Here is a 24,718-nt window from a genome sequence, read left to right on the forward strand (position 1 = left end):
TCACTTCCATCAAATGCAGCAACACTGAGCATCTTCTATTAAACTGAAACAGACAATACCAACCAATCACTACAATGTTTTACCTCTTGTTAAACTTTTTATCTCTCCTCTAACTCTAATCCCAGTTAGAATAACCCCTGTTTTATTGTAACTTTTTCTTCTATGCACTTGTTATACTTTTGTAATGTATACTCTTACGTTTTAGCTATGTACGTTATAATGTATTGCTTACCCCTTGTTTTATGTAAACCGACATGATACGAACTTCCGTGAATGCCGGTATAGAAAAACACATAAATAAATAAATAAATAAATAAATAAATAAATGAGGTCCAAATTCAGAAGCATTTAGACAGATAAATCAGGGGTTATCCAACTAAATGCATATTTGGGCACTTAGACCACTATATTTATCTGGCTAGAATTTAGCCGGTTAATTTAGAATGATGCTGGGGGTATAACTAGGGGGAGTTGTTAGCTAGCTAAGTTATCCAGCTAGCTTCGATATTCAGAGTTAGACGGATAACTTAGCCCGCTAACTCTGGTCAGGCCAAAAAGCTGTCCTAAAGATAGCCAGCTAACTTTAAGATAGCCGGCTATATTCAATAGTACAGCTGCACTATTGAATATACCTCCAAAATTAGCTAGTTAAGTTTATCCAGCTAACTTTGCTATCCAGATAGTGACTGAATATGGACCTCAGTATTATTAATGGGTTATGTGCTCTTCTGCTAGCAGATGGGAGACGGAGTTGGATTTCAAAGCTGACATCACTCTAGATAGACCCCTGCAGTAACCTCAGCTCTTGAGTATCTCTCCGTCTCCTAGCAGATGCAGACACTATCCCACACACTAGAATAGTGTTAACAGTTACAGCAAAGAAGAAAGAAAAAGAAAATTTACCTTAAAGAAGATCGAGCCCCCCTCTCCTGCAGTGAAACCTAAGGGTCCCTCCCCCAGTTGAGAATTCCTGAGGTGATTTCCAATATCCCTCAGAGGTGTGCCTTGGTCCGGTAGCCGGTTGCCGGCGTGAACTTAGCCCCCAGAGTGGCTGAAAGGCAGCGGGTGCACAACAGAGCGCGGTGGTGAAGGTAAAGTCCTCTCCCCCCGCAGCTGGAGACCGTCCTGGCACTCGATCGGTAAGCGCCGAGACCAGGTAAGCAGAAAACTTAAAATTCAGGTCTCGGGTCTCTGAAGCTCAGATTGCCATACCGATTTGATTTCCTTTCCAGTGAGGTAAAAGGGAGCACCAATTGGATTGAGCAGCCCTGGTTGGGCTAGGCCCCGATCCGGTTCAGGGGTCCATGTGGAGACCCTCGGGGGTGCCATCTTACATATACTGGTGAGACGATGGAACCTGCAGCAGCCTTCCTGACGGACGCAAGTTCAGACCTGGTGCATACCTCAGTCAGAGGCGTAGCCTCTGTAGTGGCAGCCAGAAGATAACTATGGCTACGGAATTGGTCTGCTGACGCAATATCTAAAGAGAATCTCACAAGAATGCCCTTTAAAGGATCTCTCTTGTTCGGAAGCGAATTGGAGAAGTTAGCCAGCAAGTGGGGCGAATCCCCAGTGCCTCGGCTACCGGAAGATAGGAATAAAAGATCTGTGTCCCTCTCCCAGAAGAACCAAGGGCAGAGGCTTGCAACGCTTTAGACCCTACCTGAACTTGCAATTCCAAGCACCTCGTCCCTCCGGAAGGTCCTAGCCCTTTCGGAACAGACAGACCAAGAGAGGAGTAGACCTGGGGGCAGGCTCCAGCCGTGCTCCACAATGAGAATGGGCCGACTGATCCACTGGAAATAAGGGGTCGACTTGCCCTCTTCTACCAAAGATGGGTCGAGATCACGTCGGACAAATGGATACTAAACATATTCGAGAAGATTACTCTGGAGTTCCACAGCATCCTTTGAGACAAATTTATGAAGTCACCCTGCCACTCCCACACCAGGAGACTGGCAGTGGAAGCCACCCTGACAAGACTATTCAGTCTGAAGGCAATAACTCTGTCCCCACGCCCCAACAAAATACGGGGCGCTATTCCATCTATTTTATCCTTCCCAAGAAGGAAGGATCATTCAGACCCATCTTGGATCTCAAGAACGTCAGCCGTCATCTGCGGAAAATACACTTCCGCATGGAGACTCTTCGCTCGGTCATAATGGCAGTACAACCAGGAGAGTTTCTGACCTCCCTGGACCTCTCCGAAGCCTACCTTTACATTCCAGTCCATAAAGATCACCAGCATTTTCTACGCTTTGCAATACTGGGTCACCATTACCAGTTCCGAGCACTACCTTTCAGCCTAGCAACCGCCCCCAGAACATTCTCTAAAATTATGGTGGTCGTGGCGGCAACGCTAAGGAAGGAAGGGATCTTGGTACACCCTTACCTGGACAACCGGCTGATCAGGGCAGTCTTCGGAAGAGAGCCGGCAGGTGACCAGCAGAGTCAAGGGCCTACTGCAGGAACTCAGTTGGGACATAAATCTATTTAGGGAAGATAGTCATCTTAAACAGATGGATCCTATCCCCTAAAGATAAAGCCAGATGATTCCATTTCCATAAAGTAGTCTTAGTAACCACTTGCAACTTGGCCACATTAAAAGAATGTAAGAGGCGAAAGACTTTGGTGAGCCAGATACCCAAATGTTTCATATGGTAAGGAGCCCAAGCTAATGGAATGTACCCCTCCATTCCCTAGGTCCCCAAGTACAGATAGCCATGGCTTTAGACTTATGAAGGTTCACTTTCAGCCCAGCTTGCTCCCCATATATAGCAAGCTCAGTTAACAGCAGAAGAAGGAGGTTTGTGGTTGAGCAATATGTAAAAAGTCATCTGCAAATGCAGCAACTTTAAAAATTCTATACCCAATGTTAACTCCCTCAATCCGCCCATCCTTCAGAAGTTTCCAAATAAAAGGGTCAAATGATACTACAAAAAGTAGGGGTGACATGGGACAACCCTGTCTAATACCTCTACGTAAACTAAAAACCTCAGTACATTCCCCATTTACTAGTGTTTTTGCCTTAGTGTTAGTGTATAGTATTTTGATACGCTGTAAGAAGGAACCCTGAAATCCATAGGCCTGCAAAACTGAAAAGGTATTCCCGATTGACCCAGTCAAATGCCTTTTCGGTATCAAAATTAATAAGTAAATAATTCATGCGATGTATGGAGTGTTAATAGAAGCCAAAACTTTACAGACATTAGTGGCTGCATATTGCCCTTTAGTGAAACCAACTTGCTCTGGGGATATCAAAGAAGGAAATATCTTAGCTAATTGGTCAGCCATAATCTTAGCCAATAATTTTACATCAAAGTTCAATAAAGAGATTGGCCTGTATGAGCCAGGCAACAAGTTTGCACCCTGGTTTAGGCAAGAATAGCTAGACTAGTCCCTTGATAGAACTCTCCAGTCTCCAACAGAGACTCAAACATTTTTCCAAACTGTAGACATACCTGGTCAATCAGTATTTTATAAAATTCACCAGTCATGCTGTCTGGACCTGGAGTCTTATGCAAAGGGGAATTTCTAATAAGAGAATGTAATTCCGTCAGAGACAGGAACATTTAACAAATCTAAATCTTGTTCTTGCAGATGAGGAAGGGGAATATCCCTTAAATATTTTGTGACTTCCAGTATGTTGGGCTCTAGAGCATAGATTTTTATAAAAATTAACAAAGACTCCCATTCAGTTTAGTGTGTAACAATAGTGCCTCAGCTTGTTTTCATGGCAACTGTATATGGTTTGCCTTGCTATTGCTTTACAGCATTAGCCAACATTCTATCTTCTTTGTTGCCAGGGAGAAAAAATGTATATTTGTAATACAACATACTTTTTTTTCAACATTTAGTGTATCTGAGTATTTAAAGCAGTTTGTGTATTTAAGAATCTCTCTTTATTCTGGGGGGGGGGGGGAGGGGTAGGATCAGAGGCAAATCTTCTTTTATCAATTTGTATCTGCTTTTCCAAAACAAATATCTCCTTAGATATCAGTTTTCTTTTCTGGGCTGTGTAGACAAAAGCTCCCCTCAATAAGGCTTTCGCTGTTTCCCAAAATAGCAAGGAGTCTTGTTTATGTGCTTCATTAAGCATTCAAACTCCTATTTTTGTATTAAATAAGTATGAAACTGTGAATCATGAAATAGATGTGATGGAAATCTCCAATGCCCCAATGTATTACCCTTCATAAATCCATCCAACTGAATCCATATCGGGGCATGATCAGATATCTCAAGTGGGGCCAATCCGCGTATTCTTAACCATTATTGTGAGGTTGCATACGAGCAAATAATCAATCCTGGACTTAGTGTTGTGTATTCTAGAGAAATGAGTGAATTCCAGATCACGTGGGTGTAAAAACCTCCACACATCCACCAAAGAAAGTTGTTCACACAAATAAGGTATGCCCTGCCTCTGATCCTGACTTGTTAATAGTTTAGCAGGGATCCTATCTATTGAAGGATCAGCTACCACATTAAAATGTCCCCCAATGAGAATTGGGATGCAATATCAACAATTTTTGCAAAATAAATTTTTGGAGTAACTATTTGGGGCATAGATGCTTCCCAGCAAAACTTCCCATATAATAAGCCTTCCACAAAAATATATCAACCATCAGCATCTTTGTTCATTTTAGTCAGTTGGAAATGCAAAGACTTATGTATGAGAATAGCTACCTCAGCTGTATGAGAAGTAGCAGAAGCATAAAATATATGCTCTGCCCATTTTTTCTTTAATTTATCATGTTCAGAATCTGAGATGCGACTCCTATAACATAGCAACATCAGCATTTAAGTTGCTCATAGCCTGCAACAGTTTATAATATTTCACCACAGATCCTATTCCACAAACATTCCAAGAAATACATTTCAGTTCTTTTCCCAAAAGGAATCTGTTCATGGAATGTAATGCAAATATAAACAAGAGCAATACCATAAGGAAGAGACCTCCCAGCCTGGGCTTCCCTCCCCCCCCCCCCCCATGCCAAGATAATGAAAGAAAAAGAAAAATTATATTCCATAGCTGGCCACCCATCGTTGATAAATAGAAAAATAAATGTTCACCACTAACCATTGCACAAAGGAAAAAAAAAACCTACACTTCCCCAACTCCCCCACTCCCCTTTCTCTTCTACCAAAATCCAGAAAGGACAATATGAATGAAAAAAGAACATAGAACAAAAAACTCAATACAGGTCTCACACTGCCCTTTAATCCCATCTGGGATACAGGTCATAGTGTATAAAGCTATGGGGACCCTCCCCTAGTAGTCAAGTCAAATGTGACCTCCTAAGAGAGAATAAGACATCATAAAAATGAAAAACTATCAAGGAGTGTCCAAAAATTGCAAAAACTGGGCTGCTTCAGCAGCTATCTCAAAATACAAAGTTTTGCTGTGATGCACCACCTTAAGTTTGGCAGGGAAAAGCACAGTGATCCTCGGCTTTTTCTGTATCATTTGAGTGCACACTGAAGTAAAAGATTTGCGCTTCACCACCACAGATTGAGAATAGTCCTGAAACAGTAAGGCTTTTTGACCCTCATAAAGCAGAGGTTGCAGCTTCTGATAGGCCCTCAAAATATCCACTTTACGAGCAAAATTAAGAACTCGCAGAATAACTGTATCCGGTTTTGGAAGCCTAATCTATGGGCCCTTTCTATTTGTAGTGGCACATTAGAAGTAGCAAGGCCCAAAAATGTTGTAAGCCATTTCTCCAAAGTTGCCCCCAAATTAACATCAGGGAGTTCAGGAAAACCCACTAACCGGAGGTTTTCTCCTGGAGTGATTTTCCAAGTCATCAACCTATGCAAGCAGTATTTTATGACTTTTATGAAGATCTTGAGGTTCCACTTATAAATGCATCATCTTGTCTTCCAAATGGAAACTCTCTGCTCTGCTTCTTGAATGCGCTGGTCATATGCAGTTAATTTTGCATCTAGCCCTTCTAGTTGATGAGACAAAGCAGAAAAACGGCCACCCAAAGCCACCATAACAGCAGACGCTATTGCTGAAGGGGAGCTTGCCAGTTCTGTGTCTCGACTGCATCATCATCATCATCTTCTTCTCCTGCTGGCGCCATCTTAGCAGATCTCTCCTTATCCTTCTTGGCCAGACGTGGCCATGGTTTCAGATATTAGCAGCAAAAGATCTTAGTATGGGTGGGGCGACAGTGCACAACCAAACAAGGCTTCACTTGCATATCGGCAAAGAAAAAAAAGGTCGAAGTCACAATTAAAATGAAAAATTAGTGGGAGAGCCCCCAGAGAGCACTAACTAAGAGTTTATGCTCCTTCACGACATCACTGACCTTTTATATGGGCTTTAATTTCCAAAGTGATTATAAAGGGGGGTACTGTCCTTTTTAAGACGAATGGCACAGCTCCAGGGCTTGTCTGCCCTCCTTGTGCCCTCTAATTTCCCTGTGGCCCCTGTGCCCTTGAGTTTGACAGCAAAGTGATGAGGGAGTGCCTCTTGAGGATGTTTTTCATTTGGATGACTCTCTTGAGGGGTTTAAATCTTTTCCTTAGGGAGAGAGTGACATGATAGGCAGACTTCTTCAGAGGATAGCCACACACCCAGAACTACTGTTACTGGTGACCCTGCTGGCTTTGGTATGCTGACTTTTGATAACTATTAAGCGACAGTCCTCTGTCTTCCATTTCACAAGAAGTTGCTTTATCAGGTTCCACTGTTTCATAAGGATCCAAATTGATTTTCTTATGGTTCAGCCCTTGAGAGGGCATGATATGTGAAGAAGGGTTACTCTCAGGTTGTAGTGTCTATGCTGCTAAAAGCTGGAAAATTCTCCATTTCCTTAGCTTATATGTGGGTTTGAAGAGACTTTGAGGATTGGGCATCAGTGTGCCTCTTGGATCATGTCTGTTCCATTGATTCTGGAATTTTTGCAGGAGAGTCTTTCTAAGAGGTTGGCTCGTAATACCTTAAAGGTTCAGGTAACAGCTCTCTTGTTATAGAGGTTGTATCCACTGTAGACTGTTTTATTCTCATCTGGATGTGTCTAGGTTCCTGAGAAGCATTAAGCATATTGGACCTCTGCTCCAAATACTGATTCCATCGGGATATGAACTTTGTTTTATCCTTCTTGGTGGGACCACACTTTGATCCTCTTAAGGATATTTCCTTGCGACTGCTTACACTGAAGATAGTCTTGCTAGTCTCTATTTGTTCAGCTTGGAGGGTGTCTGAGTTGCAGGCGCTCCCTTGTAGGGAATCTTTCTTGTTGATTACAAAGGAAAGGGTCCAGATTCGGATGGCTCCCTCCTTCATTCTGAAGATCATGCCAAAGTTTAATTTAAATCTGTTTTCCCTTGCCTTCCTTTAGCAGATTTGGAAGACTACACACTCCTTTGTCCCTTGGACATGAGGAGATACCTGTTGAGATATCTGAAGGTCTCTAATTCCTTTAGGAATTCTGATCATTAGTTTGTTCTGTATGGTGGAACATGGAAAAGTGAGGTGGCCTCTCAAGCTACGGTGATGTGCTAGATCAAGGAGGCATTTACTATGGCTTATGTGGATGTCTGCTTTCCCTTGCCGAAGCAAGTGTGGACTCATTCCATAAGGGCATAGGCTGTTTCATGGGCAGAGTTACATTTGGTCTCTCCTTTGGAGATTTTTAAGGCAGCAGCATGGTCATGCTTTTTCTAAGCATTACCACCTGGATGTGAGAGCTCGGAAGGAGGTTTCTTTCACCTTAGCAGTTTTACGGGAGGATGGGAAAACATCCTGCCCTATAAGAGAGTATATTGTATGCATTGCACTGCTCCGACTGGATGAAGAGGAAGGTAAAATTACTAATTACCTGATGAATTCCTTTTCTTTAATACAGTCAGATTAGGCCAGGGCTCTCCCTATGTTGATGGTGGTTTTGGAGTGTTTTACATTTGTGCCTTGCAGAGGATGTAAAACTTACAAGCAGATAAATGAATTAACAAAATTGAAACAGGCCGATGCAAAGTCGGCACGTGTTAAACGGGCACTCGTGATTGAGCACCCACTCTCTTAACGCATGCTGATCCAACTGTCTCAGGTGCACGATTTAATATTTAAATCGGCTGCTGTGGTAAAAAGGAAGCGCTAGGGAAAATTTTGTGTCCCTAGCATTTCCTCAGCCCAGGAGAGGTGGCTGTCAGGTTAGGAAAATGGACGCTCAATTTTATGAGTATCTGTTTTCCTAACCTGTGCACAGCTAAGGGTTAGGAAAATGGATGCTCATTAATTGAGTATCCCTTTTCCTAACCTGATTGCTGGCACACATTTTTTTTGGTTCCTCCGACTTAATATCGCCACTATATTAAGCCGGAGGAACTACAGAAAAGCAGTATTTTCTGCTTTTCTGTAAACTCTTTGGACTCCAAGAATTAATGCTTGTTCGGGGCAGGCGTTAATTTTTGAGGGTAAAATGTGTGCATCGGGTACATGTTGGTTTTTTTTTGCATCAGATGAAAATAGCTGATAAGCCTCATCAACATAAATTTACATGTGATGAGCCCTATTAGCTAGGCGTACATTTTGGATGTGCTAACCTTGTTTTACATCAGGGGTTATGGATGCAAATCCCAAACGCACGTTCAGTCGTGTATTGAGCTGTGTGCTGCGATATCTGGCCTTTGAGCTGGCATGGATTTACCTGTATAAAAAAACAAAACAGCTGAAAGACAAGCAGGTGCAGGAAGCCTAGCGTGGTGGTGAACTGTATTTTTCCTCTCTCCCCACAGGCGGAGACTGTGCTTGCACTCAGTGAGGATGGGCTGAGCTCTGGTAAGATTTTTTTTTAATTGGCTTTGTGGCTAGGCCCCGCGCCGAGGCTCTCCTGGTTCACTGCATGGTAGGCCGCGGTGGGTTTTTTGCACGCTGTATACTGCCCTCTTCAGTTCTGTCAGATCGTGCCTTGTGTGCCCCACTGAGTGGCCTGTTGTGCATTGGCTTGTGCAGCTGGTTGAGCGCCTAGTTGGATGCATAGGAGTGCCTGCCAGGGTGCCCATTTGGGCACACACGCATGTGCCTTTTTTAGGCTCTCACACACGCCTATTTTACGCACATAAGCGTGCACTCACTTGTCTTTGTGCTTTCCCTGAGTGTCCTGTTGAAGCTCAGGTGGGCGCTTATTTCGGCACAGTGTTGTGAATGGTGCCTGTAAATAAATAAATATATAATTGTGCCTTGCCCTGTGTGTGGTGTGCCATATTCTGGCATCTCAGCCTGGCACTGTTTGGAGATTCAGGGGGATTTACTCCTTCTTGGGCACAACAAAATACATGGAACATCACCCAATATTTCCTTGACAAGTTTATTAGAACAGCCCTCAAACTGAGGAGCCTTGATAGTGTAGACTCCACTGCTGCCTTCTGAAGGGGAGGGTCATGGAGAAAAAAAGGGAACACATCCCGAGGAACGCTGCGAAACTGTGATCCTTCTTATATCACCTCCAGGAACCACTGTAAATTACTTTCTTGCTTATGGCACCCCTGGCTTAAAGCACTAGTTATCTCTGGTTGGTGGAAACTAGCTTGGGAATTAGGGAGTCATCCAATAGTCCTTTGTGGTTATTAGCCAGAAGACGACATGGTTGGGAGCTCACAAGTCCCCAACCTTCATTGGAGGCTCAGGAGGTTCCACTTGGTATTGACTTATGGTATAGCCCTTGAGAGGGCTCGCTTGTTGAAATATGGATATTCTTCTGCGGTGATTGCCACCTTGCTACGGATTCAAAAGTTCTCCACTTTCTTGACCTATGTACGGGTTTGGCAAATGTTTCAGGCTTGGTGTGAGCATTGGGGAGTGGTTCCTCATTCGATCAGGGTCCTGCTCATTTTAGAATTTTTGCAGAATGGGTTGAATTAAAGGGCTGGCACTTTAATTCCTTGAAGTTACAAGTAGTGACTCTTGGCTGTTTCAGGGATCAGGTGAATGGTGAATCCTTATTGTCTCATTCTAATGTGGTCTGTTTCTTGAGGAGAGTGAAATATCTTCGTCCTCTCTTGAAGTTACCAGTACCCTTGTGGAGTCTTAATCTGGTTTTGGATTTTTTGACTGGTCCTACATTTCGACTGATGCATTCCATTTTCTTACGCAACTGACCTTGAAAACTGTGTTTCTGGTGGTGATATGTTCCGCGTGTCGAATTTCTGAGCTTCAGGCCTTGCCATTCCTTCAGGTGATTCCAGGAGTGATTCAGCTGTATATTGTTCCTTCTTTCTTGCCTAAAATGGTTTCAGATTTTCACTTGCATCAGTCCATTTCCATGCTGTCTCTGGATAAGGAAAGAGATGCGGAGGAATGTTACCTGTTTCATTCCTTGGCTGTCAAGAGATGTCCTGAGGTATCTGGAGGTTTCTAAACCTTTCCAAAAGATGGATTGCTTGTTTATCCTCACAGTGGAGATAAACTGGGGGAGCCGGCTTCGCAGGCTTCAATAGCTTGCTGGCTTAAGGAGGTGGTCACAGCTGCATATGTGGCCACTGAAAAGCAGTTGCCTACTCAGGTTAGGGCTCATTCCACTAGAGCTCAGGCAGTGTCATGGGCGGAAGTTAGATTGTTGTCTCCCATCGATATTTGCTGAGCTTGCGACATGGTCCTCCTTGCACACTTTTTCCAGGTACTGTAGTCTGGATATGCAGGCCTGAGAGGATGCAGCGTTTGCATGTGTGGTTTTGACAAGACCGTAGACAGCCTTCCTTCCTATTTGAGAGTTGCTTGGGTACATCCCACTGGTTCTGGATTCATCTGACCAGATGCTAAGAAATGAGAAATTACTACTTACCTGATAATTTCCTTTTCTTTAGGATGGGCAAATGATTCCAGCTTACTTCCCTTGGCTGCTGAATGATTGTGTTATGGTCCTCCTGGGTGGCTATGTGTTAAAGGAATTACTGGCAAGTATTAATCCAGTCCCTAAACTAGTGTTAATACATTTCTTGTCTGAGCTCATTGTTTTCTTTTGGCTGAGTATTGAAATGGTTATATGTCTTTTTTTTTTGTTTGTTTTTTTTAAATCAAGTTTTTTTGCTAGTTTCACAGTTGCTTTTGAAGAGAATACTGGCAGGCTGATGGCACTGCAGGAGTATATAAACTGTGATGTCAATTTGCTCTGTCTCCATCTGCTGGCAGAGGTGCATAACCCACTGGTTCTGGATTCATCTGACTATCCTAAAGAAAATGAAATTATCAGGTAAGTAGTAGTTTCTCATTAAATATTGTGGGTAACCTAAAAAATATCATGATATATTGTAAAGCAGTACTATGAAAAACTGAAGTCGTACAAGAAATTCTTAAATAAGCCCAAGTCAGTCAAGTTTCATTGTGGAAAACCATTTGTCTTTTTTTATTTAAAATGTTTATATTTCACCCAATCTGGCACAAGTATTCTAAGCCGATAATAAACATATATATAAAACTTTTTAAACATAACTTATAAAATACTCCTAAACCAAAACTACTATCTTTTTTTGTTTTTCCAGGGTTTAACAAGTCTGTGATAAAAACTATGACTGTAATGGACATGGTCAAGATTAACCTGGAATTAATAGAGGCTTTACTGGAATGGATAGTTAAGGGTAATCACTCATACCCACCAGGTATGGTCAGACTTGGGCTGGACAGTAGGTATAGCCTGTATTACTCTATTCAGTGTAATGTAATTTTCTTGTGCACAAAATTTATTTCAGAAAATTTCATTTTAGTTGCACAGTTCTGTTCAGATTTTTATCAAGGCTTAAATTCTTAGTTGTTGACCTTATTTGGAGTTTTCTCACTCCAATGCAGAGTAAACTGCTAAGAGAGATCATTCCTGTTTTTAAGTTACTGCACTGGTTGCCAGTATACTGGAAAATCAAATATAAAACAGAAGTTATCAAAGACAACCTCATCAATAACGTATCTTCTCCATTAATTTGCTCTACCCAGCATATTCTCACACTCTGTTTTGGGTCCTGAATTGTGGAATACTATACCGAATGAGCTTCGAATGAGCTTCTATTATATGATTTTCAAAAGGCCTTGAAAACTTATTTGTTCTCTGAAGCTTTTAATTTATGTTTGTTATATTTTTCTTTATGTGCTTTATCTTTTATTGTGTATTTTGGTTGTAATTTGCATTGATGCTTTGTGAATTGTGGACTATAAATCTGTGAAATAAATGGTCGAACTTTCCACTCATTAGGCCAGTTTCTGCTGGATGCACCATCCCCAAGGTCTGTCTGGCTATCTGTGACTTATGAACTCTCCTTGTCTATCTTCGTCCCCACTCTGTTGAACACTGTATCTACATATATATATGCACCGTGAAGGATACTAAAGTTTTTAAAAAGCTCTTAAAAACCCATCTATTTAATGAAGCTCTTCCCTCCAGTGTTTGAGTTGCTCCTACATTGTTTCACAGCCACTTGCAGTTCTCTCCCTATTATTACTCTGACTTATCTCCCTATTATGGAAGTTTATTTCATTTGATTACATTCATTTGCATCTGTTTTTATCCTACTGTGTATGTTTATACTCCACCCCAAACTTTTTCTGGAGGGGCAGGTAATAAACACTTAACTCTCCTCCTTTCATTATTATTTTTTTTTAACAGAAAGAGCATGAGTGTGGCAATCACTCCTATGCCTATTTTCCCTTTTGTCTGTTCTATAATGGAACTGTACTGAATCATGGAAAAGCCAGTCATAGAGTTGAACTAGGAGCATCACTTCTAGAGAGAAGGAACCCTCCTTGTATACTTTACTCTCTGACCCTTGGTTTGCCCTGAGCATATTTTCAGAATTTTTAGGGACTTCTACAGATGCATGCAGCTGTGTGTGTACTGAAGCCTTATGAAAACAAGACTGGGACTATATAAGAACTCCTGCCTGAATTGCTCCTGTAGCTGACTGGCTTCAATTATTACTTGTGAGAATTATTTTTTTATTACATTTCAGAAAATTACAAGATTGGAGAAGACAAACAATCTTCCACACAAAAAATACCCCCAAAAACAAACATCATGTCACCCACCATCTCCTAGTCCCAACATTCTAGTCTTCCTTTGCCAGCCCCCACAAATCATACAACACTGTCACTCTAAGTTCTTTAATGAACTAAAGATTGATGCTTCAGGAATTGCAGCACAGGATCCCATAGATTTTGCTCTTCAAGGCAGTTCCTTGATCTTAACTGTAAGTACAGCATTGCTCCAATGCTCATATACCATTCTTCCATTGTCAGTGGACACTTACACCTACCAAGGATAATCCTCCTCACCACCAAAAAGTTTTTTTTTTAAATAAGGCATCCCATCATCCCTGCTTGAATATCATTATCCTAGCGTGTAGCAGATGGACTCAGGACCAATGGGTATAGTGTACTCCTGATAGCAGTTGGAGACGGATCAGATTTCAATCTGACGACAGCCCTAGTACATATACCCCTGCAGGAAGTGCAGCCCTTCAGTATTTTCCATCTCCATAGCAGTTAGGGATTACCTGCATGCTCTCACAGCTTTAGAGAAAAATTTAACGGAGAAAACCCAAAATAAGAAGAAAACCTTCCTCAACAGCGAGCCCCGCTTTCCTGCGGTGACACCTTCGGGTCCCTCCCCCAGTTGAGAATTCCCGAGGTGATTTCCGTGGTCCCTCGGAGGTGAGCCTCTGTCCGGTGGCCAATCCTCAGCGGGGACCTAGCGCCCGATTTCTGGTACAGCTGAGAGGCAGTGGGTGCAAACACGAGCGCGGCGGTGAAGGTATTTGCCCTCTCCCCTCCCCGCAGCCGGAGACCGCCTGGAGCGAAACCGGGAAGCACCGAGTCAAGGGTAATGTAGAAATCTTGTTTAAAGTCTCTGGTCTCCGAAGCTCGAGGAGTCGTACAGGTCGCCAGCCGGGACCAGTGCCACCAGGTTGATCCGCCCTAGCAGGGCTCGGCCCCGGTTAGAACCAAGGGCTCTCCCACATGGGGACCCTCCAAGGTGGTCGCAGTATTGCCCGCGTGGTCGCCATCGCCATTTTGGCCCTGTTCGCCGCCCTGACCGCCATCTCGATCCGTGCGCATAGGGCGAGTCGTGCGCACAACATTACTTGTGCGCACAACGTTACACACTTAAGTGCAGTCCAGTGCGAGGAGGCCCTGGGGGATCAAGCCCAGGGCCAGCCCCATACGGGCCTGAGTTCTAGTTCCTCAATAAGCACCCCGGACCTAGCAAATCCCAGCGGGACCCCCCCTCAAACGGGGCCCCCCAGGGACACAACGCCTCTTAGCTTGGACCCAGCGTCTATCTCCTGGGTGGAATTTTTCAAAGGCCTGCACACCTTCGTTCACATGCAGACGGAGCCTCCGGTAACACGGCCACAGCCTGCACCAGAGGACAGCTACGCTCCGGGCCCCGCTAGGCCCAGGGTAGTGAATCCACCACCCAGAAACCCCACTTATGGGGACACGGACAGTATACAGGGTATAATTGCTCTGTGGCCAATCGGTGAAGGTAGCATATCTCCGCTTGGTAGAGGCAGAGATGGCATCGAATAATGTAGTCATCTGCTCCCCTTGCCATCCTAGTGTGCGTAAGGTTGCCCATACCTCTGGGTCAGTACTGATCATAGTAAATTGTTTAACATCAGCCTGGTCTTCGTTAATATCTCCTGCGCCAGACTCATATAGCCTTACTAGCCACCTATCAATCGCCTCATTGGGCTTTAGTCCCATTCGTTCTAATATCTCGCTAATTTTGTGCTGAAAGAAATCTTCCATTACTTGTGTGCCTTCTTGCTCCACTACCTGTCCATCACTTTGCTGTAAAATGTGCCTCCGGACAATGGGACATGTTTGTTCTACGGGAGGCGGTTCTGCAGCAGCCTCAGATTCACTGTCCATAGAATCCCATATATTTCCGTCCCATATCTCCGGATCCCAGTCTGACTTTGTAATAAACGCTCGTATTTTAGTATGATTTATTTTTCCCTTACGTTTCCTATATTTGTGTTGAGCCACCCTTATGGCGGCCCTTTCAGCAATAGACTGAAAGTGCTCTGCCTTTTGCTTGTAAGTTTCTAGATGACATCGTAACATAACATTAACTTTTAGCAAGTCATCTAGTTCTTTTTCTATCCTGGCTATTCGTTCTTGTAGTACGCCTTTTTGTTCGTGGCAGGTTTGGAAGCCAGATAGAATTACCCATCCCCGTCTCCCAATGCATCCTAGCTCTCTTCCTACTACCACCGGTATTTTTTGTAACTGGGGACTGGAGGATAGAAAATGGTGAAGGTAAGGGGTGGGGGGAAAGTTGTGGGATACTGTGTTCTCAACAGTGGTACCCAGAGGTTGAATATGAGAACTAGAGTGGCAGATGCTGGTACATTGCATATGGATGTCAATTGTTGTAATGACTCCCTTCTTAACAACAATATCTGGCGGCTCACTTCCTATATTTATTTTATTTATTTAGCATTTTTATATACCGACTTTCCAATAACAGAATTACTGATCAATTCGGTTTACATTCTAAACAATAACATTGACAAGTAAATGTCTTACAATGAACAGGTCGATATAACTTGGATTAGTACATATGGGGTTAATAACATAAGTAAAAGATACGGTGCCTAATGTAGGCTAAATAAAGAGTTGATAGTTATAAGACTGGTTTTGATATTAGACTGCCAAATCCCATGCTTCCACTAGTCTCTATTTGTTGCCCATTCCTGAGCGAGTACTTTGTATGGCATTTTTTCCCAGCCAGGAATCGCCAAATCACCCGGACCAGCCGGTTCATTTTTGTCTGTTATTTTTCTTTTTAAATATAGATATCCTGCTGACAGCGCCAAATGTAAGGAATACAGGCGCTAGAGACACTAGCGCGTCCCTAGCGCCTCTTTTTGGACAGGAGCGGCGGCTGTCAGCGGGTTTGACAGCCGACGCTCAATTTTGCCAGCGTCAGTTCTCAAACCCGCTGACAGCCACGGGTTCGGAAACCAGATGCCGGCAAAATTGAGAGTCCGGTTTTCGAGCCGCGGGCCAATTTCAAATTTAATTTTTTTTTTAACTTTCGGGACCTCCGACTTTGCACAGAAAAGCAGTAAAAACTGCTTTTCTGTGCACTTTCCCAGTGCTAATTGGGTAGGCGCTAATTTCTGAAAGTAAAATGTGCGGCTTGGCTGCACATTTTGCTTTCTGAATCGCGTGGGAATACCTAATAGGGCCATCTACATGCATTTGCATGTTGCGGGCGCTATTAGGTTGGGGGGGGGTTGGACGCGCGTTTTCGACGCGCTATTACCTCTTACTGAATAAGGGGTAAAGTTAGCACGTCAAACGCGCGTCCAATCGCGGGTTTTACTGTATCGGCCTGAATGTTAGTAAAATCCTTTTTTAGAAAAAGTTGATAGCCTGCTGCTCCTGCATTTTTTTTGGAGGTGGGGAAAGTGTATATGAGTGATCCAGTCAGTTTGAGTGTGTGTAAGTATATGTGTGTGTGTGTAAGTATATGTGAATTAGCATGTGAATCATCATGAGAAAATGTATGAGACTGAGCATTTTGTCTGTCAGCATATGTGAAATTGTAGGTGTATGCATGATTGAGCACGTGAGAGTGTCAATCAGTATGTATGACAGTACATGTGCATGATGAAGCATTTGTGTGCGTTAGTGAGCGTGTGTGACAGTTGTATGCATGACTGGGTGTGGGTGAGTGAGTGTGACAGTGGTGTGTATCAATGAGTGTGTGTGTGTTAAATGTGTGTATATGAGAGCAAGTCTGTGTACATCCCTCACTCCATGACCATCTCAGGGTTTTTGGAATCAAAAGGAAAAGTTCAGAGGTATTTTATTAAATTTGATTTAAGAGTAGGGGAGTTTTTATTCCCCTACTCGTCTGCTGTTTGGGAAATATTTTAGCAATATTAACAAATTGGCACTAGTGTGTTTTTTTTCTGTGCCACTGGTTATTGAGGTGGATTATTTGTAGATTATATATAACATTATGGGAAATTTTTAAAACATTTTATATAGAATTTTAATTGGATATTCTATTCATCAACTGTTTTGAAATATGTATTCTTTTTATTAGCATGATTTTTTCTATTATGATTAGTGTTTTATACTTCTTGGTTTTGTTTGTTTTGAGAAACAATGATATTTCTGTTTTTCCATTGTACTGCATACAGAATCTGGCTTGTGGTTTCCAGTTCAGTTTTGTCTGCATATTTCTATTTATACTTCTTTGTTCTGTATTTCATGAGGATCTGTCTGTCCTGCAAGTGTAACCAAAGTGAGGGATTCTGCTAGTGTGCAGTTTCTGTGTAGGGATCAATAGCAATGTAACCTGTGCTGTTTTCCTACTAGGAGGTATATTGGTATTTTAGGGCCTGGTGTAATATTTGTAATGTTGCTTTTTCATAGGTAGAGTTGTTGTTGTTTAAGTGCTGACAGTTAGTCCTGTTTTGGTATGGGAGGTTTACTATATTGTAATTCAGTTTATGCAAAACTTTTCAAGGATAAAGTCCACACCTAACATGTTGTTTAACAAGATTTACCATCCAAACAAAAATAACCTCCCAGCCTAATAACCTCCCAGCCTAATCTCAGCTGTTAGTTTCACTTTTACTTAGAAGAGAAAAATTGATGTGCAACACTTCATCTATCATTATACTTATTAGTGATAAAAGAGGGTTGGACAATGAAAAATTCATAAACAATTATTAACCAGGTAGACTTGGGAAAGCCAGCATTTATTGCTGGGAGTTGGCTACAAGAAATAGATCAACTATTGCATCTGCTGGGTACAGATAACCTGGACTGACCACTATTGGAGACAGGATGCTGGGGTTAATAGTCCTTGATCTGACCCAGCATGACACCCTTTATTTTCTTATATATATGTTAGGTTTAGTGATATTACATGGTATAGCCAAAAATTAAAGGAAAGCAAGTAACATTTTGAAGAATACTGTATATGCGTACACACAACCCTGAGGGACAGAATAACAATTATCAACTTTATGAAAATAAGTTGCCATACTGGATCTATTTATTTATTTATTTGAATTTATTTTTTTCTATACCGACATTCCTGTAGAGATACAAATCATACCGGTTTACATTTAACTTCAATTTCGCCTTAAGGCGGTACAGATAACTACGTTAGAACAATCATAGGAATTTAACAGGAAGTGTAAAAGTCTGGTCTAAACGTGGACCAGTAAGATCAAGGGTGATTATATAAACATGTTAGATAATAAGTCTAGCATCCTGTTTCCAACAGTGGCCAGTCCAGGTTGCGTGTATCTGGCAAGTACCCAAACATTAAATAGATCTCATGCTACTAATGCCACTAATAGCAATGGCTATTCCCTAAGTCAGCTTGATTAATGGCAGTTTATGGACCTCTCCTCCAGGAACTTATCCAAACCTTTTTTTTAAACCCGGCTACACTAACTGTCCTAACCACATCCTCTGAATTCCAAAGCTTAATTGTGTGTTGAGTGAGAGAATTTTCTCTGATTTGTTGTAAATGTGCTACTTACTAACTTCATGGAGTGCCTCTATGTCCTTCTATTATCTGAAAAAGTAAATAACTGATTCACATTTACCCGTTTTATTATGCTCATGATTTTATAGACCTTTATCATATCCCCCTTCAGCCTTTTCTTTTCGAAGCTGAGCCAGCCTAATCTCTTTAGCATTTGCTCATAAGGGAGCCAGTCCATCTTTATCATTTTGTTGCCCCTACTCTGTACTTTCTCCAGTGCAACTATATCTTTTTTTTTTGTTTGTTTAAGGTGGCAACCAGAATTGCAAACAGTATTCAAGGTGAGGTCTCACCAAAGGCATTGCCATTCTCCATTTTATTCACAATTCCCTGCCTAATAATTCCTAACAGTTTGCTTTTTTTTTTTTTTTTTTACTGCTGCAGCACACTGAACCGATGATTTCAATGGTTATCCACTATGATGCCTAGATCTTTTTCCTAACATTGGGTTGTTTTTCCCTATATGCCATTTGGATGCCCAGTCTTCCAGTCTCGTAAGGTCCTCCTGCAATTTATCAAAATCCACATGTGTTTTAATTACACTGAATAATTTTGTGTCAACCGCAAATTTTTTCAACACACAAACTCTGGAAATCATTGCCAGAAGATGTGGCTAAGGCAGCTAGTATAGCTGGGTTTAAAAAAGGTTTAGATAAGTTCCTGGAGGAGAAGTCCATAAACTATTAATCAATAGGGAATAGCCACTGCTTGTTGCTGGCATTAGTAGCATGGGATCTGTTTAATGTTTGGGTACGTGCCAGGTACTTGTGACTTGGATTGGCCACAATTGGAGACAGGGCTTGATAGACCCTTGGTCTGACCCAGAATGGCATATCTTATGTTCTTTTAAATATATTGAAAAGCACCGATCAAAGTAGAGATCCCTGTTTACTTTTTTCCACTGAGAAAACTGACCATTTAATCTTACTTTTTCTGTTAACTAGTTTGCAATTCACGAAAGGATATCCCCTACTATCCCATGACTTTTTGGTTTTCTTAGAAGCCTTTCATGAGGGACTTTGTCAAACGCCTTTTGAAAATCCAAATACAATACTGGTTCACCTTTATCCACATGTTTGTTAACCCCCTTCAAAAAAATGTAGCAGATTTGTGAGGCAAGACTTCCCTTGGGTAAATCCATGGGGTGTGTCCCATTAAACCATGTATATCTATATGTTCTGTGATTTTGTTCTTTAGAATAGTTTCTGCTATTTTTCTCAGCACTACAAATCAGTACAAAATATTTTAAACTCACTATGTTAAGCATGCTGCATGGATGTCACACTGGATGTTCAGTATTATTGTGCTAACAAACCAGAGAGACTCTTACTCTCCCTTATACTTAATGAATATATCACAACAAATGGATCCTATATATTTTCTTCTTCCGATATGGTGGTCCGGTAGACGGTGGCGTCTTTGAAAGTATTGCCAGTTGGATAATGGCGGGTACTTGGAGCAGATCGGATGTTTGAAAGGAATAATGGATTAACATTGATGTGACATAATCGCCATCTGTAAGATTTAGAATTGAGAAGTTATGAGAAATTGATGATACGGGAGAAACGGAAGAATCTTGGAAATGCGATATGAGATGAGTGGTATAGGATTGATGTGTTTATATGCGACACTATTTGGACACTTGTGGATAAGGAGGTGAAAACTTTCAACAGCTGGGATTTTTTACATGAACGTAGGAATGGAAAATTTTTCATGAAGATATTTGAAGACGATAACCCCTGAGGAAGCCTTGCGGGGCGAAACAAGGGTCCTTGTAGGGATTGTCAAGATAATAGCTGTGTAGGAGTATAACAGTATAGAAAAAATAGTGAAAATAATACCCAGGTTGTTGATAATACAAATAATATTTGGATATATGGGGGTAATGGTGATACAATAATATGTATTGGGGGGTGGTGTGAATTTTAATGTGCTGCTACGGGGACAGGGAGTATGAATGAATGAGGTATAAGTTTTTAGGGGGAATATTTAAGTGATTGTGTATTGGGGATATAGTTGTATATTCCATGTGTCCTCAGTGTCATATGGCAAAGGGTTTTTACAGTGTGTCTAAAGTATTGATTATGCATTTAATGATGTATTTCCTGGCGTGTAGCCAGATGGACTCAGAACAAATGGGATAGTATCCGCGTGCTAGCAGTTGGAGACGGATCTGACGTCAGCACGGGGGTATATAGCCCCACAGGAAGCGCAGCGATTCAGTAATTTCCGTCTCCAAAGCAGTTTGGAGTGCCTACACGCTGGTTCAGCGTGCTTTCCAAGACTACTTTAATTTTTCTCTTTTTTGCTTTCTTTTCTAGATTCTTGTCTCTACTATCGAGTATTGAGCCCCGCGCTCCTTCGGGGACGTTTCCAGCTCGCCCCCGAGTTGAGCTTCCCGGGGCGCCTACCGCGGCCCCCCGGTGGGAAAGTCCTCGGTCCGGCCGAACCGCGGCAGGGACATTTGCCTCCCGGGGGAGACTCGGGGTGGCGCCGAGGCCCTCTGTCCCGGCGTGGACGAGGTAGCGGGTGCAGTTCCTCCCTTCGCGGCGGTGAGAGGTACCGGCCCTTTCCCCCCGCTGCCGGAGACCACCTGGGTTCCAGCCTGGAAGCACCGGAAAGCGGGTAAGGCGTACATCTCTGCGCACAGGTCTCCGAAGTCTCGAGGATCGGCGGCATGGCAAGCCGTGGAGGAGCGGCCCTACTCAGGTATTCCGCGCCCGTAATAGGCGCGGCTCTCTTCCTTCTTGTGCGCCTATGGTATTGTTTGCGCTTATTGGCTGCCACTGTGAATGTTTGCCGCATACTATTGTAAGCTCCTTCTTCAATGCTTATTGCCACTGTACGCCTGGTATATTGAGCACTTATTGCTGCCGCATATTATTGCCACTGTGCGCCTGATATGTTATGCGCTTATTGCTGCCGCATGTTATTGCCACTGTGCGCCTGGTATATTACGCGCTTATTGCTGCCGCATATTATTGCCACTGTGCGCCTGGTATATTGAGCACTTATTGCTGCCGCATATTATTGCCACTGTGCGCCTGATATATTACGCGCTTATTGCTGCCGCATGTTATTGCCACTGTGCGCCTGGTATATTACGCGCTTATTGCTGCCGCATATTGTTGCCACTGGGCGCCTGGTATCTTGGGCACTTATTGCTGCCGCATGTTATTGCCACTGTGCGCCTGGTATATTACGCGCTTATTGCTGCCGCATATTATTGCCACTGTGCGCCTGGTATATTACGCGCTTATTGCTGCTGCATATTATTGCCACTGTGCGCCTGGTATATTACGCGCTTATTGCTGCCGCATATTATTGCCACTGTGCGCTTGGTATATTCAGCGCCTATTGCTGCCGCATATTATTACTGTTGTGCACTGGTTCTATTAAGCGCCTATTATTGCCGCATACGCTTACTATTGTGCGCCTGCTGTTTTCCGTGCCTATTGCTGCCGCATATGGCTAGGCTTGTGCGCCTGTTGTATTAAGCGCATATTACTGCCGCATATTCTTACTTTTGTGCGCGCTTCTTTTCTTTGGTATGGATCAGCACGCAGCCACGTCCTCGGTGGCACAGCCGCTTGTCTCCGGCATTTCAGCCCTTGGCCTCTGCTCGGTATGCCACCTTAGAGCCACGCGCAGTACTGAGCCTGATGCACTATGTGTCCAATGTGAGGCAGCAGGGGGACCCTCTGGCCTGGACCAGTCTCAGCCACAGTTTCTTGACAGTTCCCCTGGGGCTACCCCGGATTTGGAGGGCAGTCTTGACCAATCCGGCATCCCGGGGGCCCTTGTACCCCGGCGATTGGAGGCTGCTTCCATTTCCTGGGTGGATCTCTTTAAGGGTATTCATGCCTTTGTCCAAATGCAGACGGCTTCCCGTCCAGGCCCTTCTGATCCGACCGCCCCTGTGGTTCCTGTTGTTTCTGCGGTTCCTGCGTTGGCTGCATCTGCGGCGCCTCCTGCGACCTCTGCTACGGTGGCTGCGCCTAGGGATCCTGTGCCTGGTCCCTCACAGCCTTATCGGGAGCGGGACATCCCGCCACTGGACAGTCCGGATCAATCGGACCAGGAGTTTTCGCCGGACGAGTCCGACCTCCCGGACGAGGGGGACCTCCCCCCGGGGATTGAACATGAGGCGGTTCTTCCCTAAGGAGGACCTCTCGGACCTCGTGACTCAGTGTCTGGCGGAGTTAGATATCACTGGTCCCAGCGCTTCGGTTCCTTCGGCGCAGAACCCTCTGCTGGAAGGTCTTCGTCCTACAGCCCGCCATTTTCCTTTCTTGCAGGCGGCTCAGCAACTAATTGAATTGGAATGGGCGGCACCGGCGGCTTCCTTCAAAGGGAGCCGGGCCCTGAAAGGTATGTACCCGTTGGCTCCGGCTCTCCGGGACCTGTTGGCATGTCCTCAGGTGGACGCCTTAATTAGCGCTGTGGTCAAGCGCACTACAATTCCAGTGGAAGGGGGGACAGCCCTTAGGGAGCCCCATGACAGACGAATGGACACCATTCTGAAGCAAACGTTTGAGGTGGCGGCTCTTTCTTTGCGGATTGCGGCCTGCTGCACTGTGGTGACACGTGCCTGCTTGTCTCAGGCCAGGAACAACGCTCCAGCGGCCGACATGGAGTCCGCTCTTTCCTTCCTCACCGATGCCGCATCGGATTTGGTTCGCACTACTGCTAAGGGGATTTCATCCTCCGTAGCCGCCAGGAGGCAGCTCTGGATCCGGCCATGGTCAGCTGATGCGCCTTCAAAGTCTCGTCTCACCAGGTTACCCTTTCAGGGCTCGTTTCTGTTTGGCAGTGACCTTGATAAGCTAGCCACTACCTGGGCTGCCTCTCCTGTGCCTAGACTCCCGGAAGACCGATCCAGAAGGGGACAGCGCTCTTTTCCACGGCCCTACAGGGGCAGGAGTTCCCAGCGCTTTGTTCCGTATAGGGGGCGCTATCAGGCGACTCGTCCTCCGGCCAGGAATCAGTCCTTTCGGACCAAGCAGCGCAAGCGGGGGGCGGGCCCGGGCTCGGGCCCCAGTTGCGCACCACAATGAGTATTTGCCGATTCATCTGGGGAACGAAGCCATAGGGGGCAGGTTGACCCTCTTCTACCCCAGATGGGTCGAGATTACGTCGGACCAGTGGGTCCTCGCCGTTATCCGGGACGGATATTATCTGGATTTTCGCCTTCTTCCTCCGGACAAGTTTGTGGAATCTTCATGTCCCCGGCACAAGGAGGCAGCGTTAGAAGCTACCCTGGCGAGGCTCCTGTCCTTGAACGCCATCCTCCCAGTACCTGCCTGGGAAGTGAATTCTGGACACTATTCCATTTATTTCATGGTACCCAAGAAAGGGGGCACTTTTCGGCCTGTACTGGACCTCAAGTCGGTCAATCGCTACTTACGGGTACCAAGGTTTCGTATGGAAACTCTGCGCGCCGTCAAAGCCGCAGTCCAGCCCGGGGAATTCCTCACGGCCTTAGACCTGTCAGAGGCATACCTGCATATTCCGATCCATCCAGATCATCAGCGCTACCTGCGCTTCAAGGTTCTGGGCCGCCACTTCCAGTTTCGGGCTCTGCCCTTTGGGTTGGCCACGTCCCCACGGACTTTCACCAAAGTGGTAGTAGTGGGGGCTGCGGCCCTCAGGCGAGAAGGGATTCTGGTCCATCCCTACCTAGACGACTGGCTGATCAGGGCGAAATCTCGAGAGGAGAGCCTGCGGACAACCAACAGAGTGATCGCCCTTCTGGAAAGCTTGGGCTGGGTAATCAACCTCAGCAAGAGCTGCCTATTGCCTTCCCAGTCATTAGAGTATCTGGGAGTGCTATTCGACACCCGGGCGGACACGGTCAGTCTTAAGACCAAGAGACAGTTGAAACTTTAGCAACGTATCCAGTATCTGATGAGGGTCAGTCGGCCCATAGCCTGGGATTATCTGCAGGTTCTGGGTCTCATGGCATCCACCCTGGAAGTGGTGCCTTGGGCGCGGGCCCATATGAGACCTCTACAGCATTCCCTGCTCTCTCGCTGGAGCCCCCGTCGACGGGACTATTCCACGCACCTTCCTCTACCGGCCAGAGTTCGGATCCAGCTGCGGTGGTGGTTGCAGTCCAACCACCTGAGCAGGGGGTCGGCGATGTCCTCGCCCACGTGGACCTTGCTCACCACGGATGCCTGCCTAAGCGGCTGGGGAGC

At 44.4% G+C, this 24,718-nt stretch overlaps 1 protein-coding gene across 9 annotated transcripts in view; it reads left to right on the forward strand.

Moving 5' to 3' along the window:
* Positions 1-24,718, forward strand: part of DHX57 (DExH-box helicase 57) — a 473,349-nt gene that overhangs the window by 193,775 nt on the left and 254,856 nt on the right. For all 9 annotated transcript variants that reach the window (XM_029594371.1, XM_029594374.1, XM_029594373.1 and 6 more), the window contains one exon: positions 11,488-11,604. In XM_029594371.1, coding sequence (XP_029450231.1) covers positions 11,488-11,604 — 117 coding nt within the window. The remainder of the gene's footprint in view (positions 1-11,487; positions 11,605-24,718) is intronic.

This window comes from Rhinatrema bivittatum, chromosome 3 (assembly GCF_901001135.1).
Source record: "Rhinatrema bivittatum chromosome 3, aRhiBiv1.1, whole genome shotgun sequence".
Taxonomy (NCBI): domain Eukaryota; kingdom Metazoa; phylum Chordata; class Amphibia; order Gymnophiona; family Rhinatrematidae; genus Rhinatrema; species Rhinatrema bivittatum.